This window comes from Diadema antillarum, unplaced genomic scaffold, assembly GCF_040938485.1.
Source record: "Diadema antillarum isolate AM-2024a unplaced genomic scaffold, OU_Dant_1.0 scf00000127, whole genome shotgun sequence".
Classification (NCBI taxonomy): domain Eukaryota; kingdom Metazoa; phylum Echinodermata; class Echinoidea; order Diadematoida; family Diadematidae; genus Diadema; species Diadema antillarum.
The window spans coordinates 1,041,334-1,048,740 of record NW_027271016.1 but is presented as its reverse complement, the minus strand read 5'-3'; the positions used below and the strand labels follow the sequence as shown (position 1 = coordinate 1,048,740).

Genomic DNA, 7,407 nt, shown 5'->3' with positions numbered 1-7,407 from the left:
AAAATTCGTTATCTTTTTGGTCCATATTTACAATTTACTTAATTTATTAACAGTTCACAGGCTGTGCCAAAGAGACAGGTGAGTTGGTGCGGTCGTTTTTGTCTTCCAATCGGGTACACCGTCCGACAGTATAAACCCGTTTTTGCGGAGACTACTGTACTAAGGACAACCTTTATTATCAGCTCAGGAGGCTCAAAGTCCGCTTCCTCGCTCAGACTGGTCCCATTCCATAGGTCTACCTGGTCCAGCTAAGAGACCACAAAACCAGAAATGGGAATTTTTGAGGAACCATGATGTAATGCAATCAAACAATGGAAAATGTCGACATCTCCGGGATATTGTGTGACAAATATGCACAGGACGCAATGCGGGTCAACACGACTTGCGATATTCTTTGCCCAGTTCGCACAAGGAATGCAAAAACTGCCTGTAACCTGGCAATATACTGTTCTCACTTCAATTGCACCTCTTGTGTTTCTCGTCACATACAACTGTAATTCTTCTATTTGATACAAGATGGTGCGTCTGAAGGAACTAGTATACTCGGCAACGTGCATTCTAGGATTCTTAATAAGTTCTTCGATTGCTGCAAGAAACGGTAACGACATTATTATTTCTGTAATTAGTTCCCTCTGCGTGATGTTGTTGGCCAGTTATAGCAAGGTCGTATGTAATTATGTCATTGTGCTATCATATATATATATATATATATATATATATATATATATATATATATACATATGTTTCACTTTTTGATATAAATCAAATGCCATTGCAGAGGAAAGAGATCAAAATCGTGTTTAATATACTAGTAATAGAAGAATCAACATAAAATTTGTACGGCTATTAGTAAGTTGTTTTAATAACCGCTTTAAAAGGAAGTTAACCACCGAGACGACGAGATTAAAAGTTCATCGCCTTTTCGACCCTTTCGGGTCCGAGAAGGCGAGATCCGAGATCTCGGCTTCTCAACTTATCGGGTCGGAGAAGGCAGTAAGGCGAGATAGTTATGAGATCTCGTCGTCTCGACCTTTTGGGTCCGAGAAGGCGAGTTGTGAGATTTCGTCTTGTCGTCTTTTCTTCTCCGGAGAATTTCAGGCAAGGTGATTTATATCTTCGTGTTGGTCGAGAAGGCAAGAGTTATCTCGTCTGCACAGTGAGCGGCACAGAGCTTTCGTGACCATGGTGACTGATCAATAACAATATAATACATGTATCATGAGTAAAAATATGTGGCAGCAGCGAGCTGTGTCCCTAGGAGACAAAGCATTCATCCTCTTTGCCTACGTTCTGCAGAAGGATGACGAGGCTCAAAGGACACTTTAACAACAACAAGGAAATGAACATTTTTTGTTGTAGTTAAAACAAAACGAAACAAAAACAAAAACATCAACAAATCGTTGTCATCAAGAGAATCACTGGAACTTGCAGAAAACCGGATATGAGGAAATTAAAGCTTTTAAAAATCTAGCGACAAATCAGACTACAGCAATCAAATTTGCGACATTATGTCACTGTATGAAGGATGATAATACAGTTGGAGCCTTTTTATGCACCTTTATATCAAATCTATTGCTTGTCATTTTTTTTTTCAACCCAAGATTGTAGAAATGTATTGCTTTTCAATTTTTATGATAGGTAAAAAATACATAAAGTGTTGCTCGTGATGAATTTGATGTGAAAAATAAATCTTTTTTTTTTTTTTTTTTGGGGGGGGGTTTAGTTTGATCATGGACTTCCATGGTTTGATGTGAGGACTAGGATTAGGGATAAGGGGTATGGTTATGCGTGTGGGTATGTTTTATGTTTGGCTTGGCGTGCAGATATTTCATGGGAGCAATTGTCGCCGGAGCAAATTTTGTGGAACCTGCTCCTACAGCATTTCCCCTTTTTACCCATAATCAAGAGGGCAAATTCTTCCATATCTCTGACATCCACTATGACCCGCAATATGGACAAGGAGTTTATCCGCAAGCTTCCTCGTGCGCGGTGCAGGTTGACGTGGCGGAATTCCCCCTCGGAAATTACGACTGCGACTCCCCTTGGTCCCTGGTCGAAGCGACTCTAAAGACAATGGCTGACTCCGAGAGTGCCGCGGACTTCATAGTTTGGACAGGGTACGTACAAACTGCTGGCCTTTTCAATTCACTTTCTATTCTTCTTCCGACATGTCCGTCCGAGGTAGGGGTAAAACATAGAGAGAGAGAGATTGATAGGAAGTTTAGGTCTCTACCTTTTCGAGGAAAATGATATTGGTCAGCTGAAGCAAAACAGCTTTTCTGCACTTTTAGATTATCTATTAGTCCATTCGACTAATATCTATTAGTCGAATGGACCACTAGACCGCCCCCAATAAATCTCCTGCTGCTTCTCGTCTCGTATCATGGGTTGATCTTTGGCCTTGTTTTAATCCATCCTCGTATTGCATTTATAAAAAATCAAGAAAATAAACGTTCTTTGGAAAGAATTTGTAATTTGTAATCAATGCACCAAGCGATTGGATTCCACCACGATGTGCTGCCATGGCATTAAGATGATTATATAATGAAATAGTCGACCATAAGTCGAAGGTCTTTTCAAGACCTTTTTTCTCTTTATATTTTATTGAATTTAATCCCTCATAAGTCGAATTTTCTCTAAGTCAAAATAGATTCAGCCAATGCAAGAATGACTGATTGCTCAGCGCGATGCGCAAAGCGATTACAATCTTAGAACCCGTTTCTTTCAATAATTATATATTTTCCTGTCAATCTGCAGCGACACACCTGGGGCGTTGGCACAAGACCTCTTGCCCAACACCACAGTCCTCGAAATCATCCAGAACGCCTCCAGGGCCATCGAAGACCGCTTTCCGAACCTCCCAGTCTTTCCCGCCATCGGTAACCATGACAACTGGCCGCGGCATCTTCTGGAGCCCCAGCCAAATGCTTTCCGCGATGCCCTGGGCCAGGTGTGGGCCTCGTGGTTGGCGGACTACTCCGGCGCGTTGGACACATTCAGCCAAGGTAGGCGATTATCATCTTTACTATGTCTTACCATTATCGTTATCATCATCATCATAACATTATCCTAGAATAATGTAATAACCTTCAAAGAGAAATCTACGCAGAGAGAATTTCCTCAATCTTCGTTTATTTTGCACGCATTCTTTTTGCTATTGGCCCCTCATTAGCCAGGTATCACCAGCGAAATGTATATAATTTTAGTACACGATAGTTATTCGTCTCCGCAAGTGAAGGCTTTTGGGCGCTCATATAATTTACGGTAAGTGCATTTCAATATGTTTAGTCTCGAGGTTCTAAACACAATGCGTAAACATCATCGTATGCAAGATTGAATGTGATGTGTATGCCTATCTTTTGTGTTTAATTTTAGAGTGTATGCACGTGTGCCATCATTTTACATTTTGCCCTTTCACAATATCAATATTAATTGCCTATACGCAGGGGGATATTACGTGACTGCAATTAACGCCAACTTGTCTGTCATCTCGCTGAACACTGCATTCTACTACTACAAGGACACGCGCGTCGAAGGACTCGACGACCCGGCGGGACAATTCGTGTGGCTGGAAGAGAAGCTAGAAGACGCGGAGAATGATGGCGTGGTGGTATGTCCTCCACAACCAACTGCCGAACAAACATGTTCTTAGGCATTGTATGATATATTAAGAGAGAGAGAGAGAGGGGGGGGGGGGCTGAGAATAGGATTTTTTTTGATACACAAAAATGCTATAAAATCTTGAGTACAAGGCCTAAATATTTAAGCTTTGATGTACCGGAAATTAAAGCATGACATGAATCGGTATATCATTAAAACAAATCCATTCATTCATTCATTTTCATTCATTTAAGCCTGATTGCATCGTATATCAAAATAGATGATTTTTCCTCTCAACACACAGCGTGTTTACACTTTTGAAAAGATCGTGAGGTATATGTATAACTATTAGAAAATCCTTAACCCTATAATTACTCGATACATGTATATGATAAAAAGTAAAATTCCGAACTCTCTCACTGGAGGAACCAGCCACGACTGAGAACACACAAAAAAAGGACAAAAAGACAAACAAAAAATAGCTTGCACTCTCAACAACAAGGCGACTCCGAGACGTCTTCTCTGACTCCGCGACGTCTCCATTGGTCCTCGCAAGGTCGTGGAGACGTCGTGGAGACGTCTCCTGGACCAGCTGGAGACTGAAAAAAAAAAGGTCCAAAAAAAAAAAAAATATCGAACGTGTTTGATTTCCTCGCGACTCCCCTGAGACCATAGCCGGCTCGTCTCAAGGAGGCGTCACAGGCGACGTTGTGGAGACGTCGCGTCGCGCAGACGTCTCGGCGACCAGAGAGATTTGAGTGTCCACTACGCATGCTAGGTGGACACAATATATTAGCTATGGTCTCTTTGAAGCCAGAGAGATACCCACTTTTTAGTGTCTTGAATATCAAACTATAATGGATTTGTCCTCTCTGCATGCAAGGTCTACATCGTTGCACATATCCTACCGGGCTCCTTGGAAGGGGAAACGCTGAAGTCGTTCCAGCCCAGATTCAACGAGAGATACCTCGACATACTTAGACGCTTCAGTCACGTGATCAAGGGACAGTTCTACGGCCATCACCACTACGATAGCTTCCGGGTTCTGTATGCTGAGGACGGTAGGTGATGGATCAGAGTAACCATTGTTGTGATGCTTCTCAAACAGATTTGCTGTTGATGCAAGTTTATAAGTCTGCGTTCGTTTCATGCAGTTGCCATGATTATGATTTTATGCCACAGAGTTGGAGGTGAGAGGGGTCAATGTTACCATGGGAGTTAGTTCCATGATCTTACTATCAATCACGTTTTATGATAAGAGGCCCGGGTAATACTAGCATGTCATGAAACTTAAAATACCATAAAATAAAAAAACTTGAATGCAAATGATTATTCTTCTCTTGAGCCATCATGTTGCCCTTCAGTGATTGCAGTACATTCATCCCATAACTTACTACTGACTACTGACTTGACTGATTGGAGTTACGTTTTCCGGCATGGTAACATGTAAATGTAATTATGATATAATCAGATACCGTCAGGAAGCATACGGCTATGTAAAATGCGTAATGTATATCCTGCCATTAAGAACACACATACAAGGACATGCACTCACACTCATTCACCCATAGATATTATAATACATTAATGCACTAATACGCACAAGTTCACACACAGCAAAATTAACTCCATCATTTTATTACGAGGAAAGCTCGTGATGAACACTCTAATGACTGAGTTGGTTTGTTTTTTCTCCCAAGAACCTTGAAATGAAGCCGCACTTTTTCGTACTTATTGACAAACCATATTCATGGCACCGGACTCCTTGTTGACGTGCAGGGAACAGTTTAACCTGATCGCTATTCTGCGCAAAGTTATAAGTAGGCTACTTTTTTTTTTGAATGATGGCAAACTTTACTTTCAGAAATAAACAAATTCGGGTTTTGTTGATTTCCCAATTACTATGATACGAAACAACTACACATCGCAAAAAGGATTATTCTGTCCTATTCCATAAACTACAATAACGCTTTTGCCTTCGAAAATAGTTCTGTCCTCATTTGTATCATGGGTTGATAATCTCAATAGTCTTTCAGTTACTTCAAACACGTCAGACCAGCGATTAAAACTCAGCAATGTAACAATAAAAGTGGGGGGGGGGGGGGGGGGGGGGTGAAGATGAAAATGACAGTCATGACAAGACAAATTGAACTTTTGGGCGCTTTATTTAGGTTGCCCTCATCGCTGGATTTCAAAAACCCTAACAATGCTGTAAATCAAAGTAGACGATCCTTTGATAACCATTCATGTGCCTATCAGTGGAGAGGAAGAACAGACAACCAAAATGACATTTGTCACGAATTATGACCTTTTTTTTTCTTTTTTTCTTTTTACCAAACAGGCACTCCGGTTAATGCGTTGTATGTACAGCCATCTTTGACGCCGCGAAACGCCACTGCTCTGGGTCCGAGAAATCCGAGTTTCCGTGTTGTTAGCTACGATCGCGCCACCGGCGACGTACTCGATATCGAACAGTACTACCTCGACCTCGCGAACAGCCAACTGACGTGGGAGCTCGAATATCGCGCCACCACCTCGTACGGCGTAAGCGATCTCAGTCCCGCCTCCCTCGACGCGCTCATCGAGAAATTCTCCGAAGGCGAAGCGGCGTCTAACGAAATCTTTCGCCGTTACCATGGCCACAGCACCGCACTGGCGGACGTGAAAGAGTGCGATGATGATTGCAGACGATATCACTTTTGCGCCATCACCAACCTCGACTACGACAAATACGACGATTGCCTCAGTGGACATGCTGTGAGGAAAGGCGGACAGATCGGCAGCCTTGGAGCTACAATCTTTGTTCTTCTCTATAACTTGCTTTCTTGAACTGTGTGAGTTCACACACGCGATGGACTCGATTAGTATTTTATTGCAATGTATGATCATTATTTCCACTTCAGCTGTACGAGAATCTGACGACTTGTCATCCCAAATTTTCGACGCAATCGAGATCACTCCTCTCAAATGTCATCTCTGTAAGTTAATGTGTCCAGCCTGCATATCATAAAGGTCACATTGGTCAAATCGACTTTGGTTCACTTTAAAGTGCCATCAAACCCCTCATAGTAATAATCGTTGTGAAATACTATCACAGCTATGATTTTCACTAATATCTTAGTTTTTTGTTGTTGTTTTTTGGTGCTCCATTTAAAAGACAAAGAATAAAAGTTTGAATAAACATTTAAATAGATGAATTTAGAAGTAAAGAGAGAAGAAAGATAAAAGAGGAGGAATAAGAAAGAATGAAAGAAAAAGAGGAATTAGAAAAGAAAGAGAGAGGGAGAGAGAAATAAAAAGACATCTACTAAAACTAGTTTTACCGCACCAAATCAGGAGAATCGGGTATGAGGGGTGATGACGTTGCACAGACCCGAAGCTCCGTGAAGAATTTATGTTATCTAAATTTCATTTGCGTTTCAGCATATTTTGATTTTATTTCACCAGTAAATAAGTTTAAAAGTGGAGTAAATTTGAAGCTAATTAGCACTATCTAGATTTCTTTATTTTGTTTGAATTTCAGATTATTTGTGCCAACTTCTTCATCATTTCAACTAATTATTTTTGATTTGTCAGGATCAAACAATAAAATGTAGAAAGGAGAACATTCATCACGCTATATGTATTTTTATCTTACACAGTGCCAATCATCTTGAGTGCTCAGGTCAAACGTTTTTGATAATTTATGTGGTGAAATGATTGTCATTTTTCATTTCTTTAAAAAGCTTAGACAAAATGTAATACAATGTACTTAGTACATGATATGTTGCATGCTTTGATCTTTCACAATATGTCTCACATCCGGAA

The 7,407-nt window shown here is 40.8% G+C and overlaps 1 protein-coding gene across 1 annotated transcript; it reads left to right on the top strand.

Annotated features, from left to right (window-relative positions):
* Positions 1–362: 362 nt before the first annotated feature.
* LOC139720336 (acid sphingomyelinase-like phosphodiesterase 3b) lies at positions 363–6,693 on the top strand. The gene is made up of 6 exons (XM_071631699.1): positions 363–598; positions 1,907–2,117; positions 2,758–3,005; positions 3,447–3,610; positions 4,484–4,661; positions 5,942–6,693. Exons 1-6 carry the CDS (start codon positions 517–519, stop codon positions 6,427–6,429), a joined length of 1,371 nt encoding a protein of 456 aa, XP_071487800.1. The 5' UTR covers positions 363–516; the 3' UTR covers positions 6,430–6,693.
* The last annotated feature ends 714 nt before the right edge of the window (positions 6,694–7,407 follow it).

Excerpts from the sequence above, each read along its gene's own strand:
- LOC139720336 (XM_071631699.1), top strand. The coding sequence starts at position 517 with ATGGTGCGTCTGAAGGAACTAGTATACTCGGCAACGTGCATTCTAGGA. Across the intron at positions 599-1,906 it reads TTCGATTGCTGCAAGAAACG|AGGGCAAATTCTTCCATATC; the intron begins GTAACGACATTA and ends CCCATAATCAAG. Across the intron at positions 4,662-5,941 it reads GGTTCTGTATGCTGAGGACG|GCACTCCGGTTAATGCGTTG; the intron begins GTAGGTGATGGA and ends TTTACCAAACAG.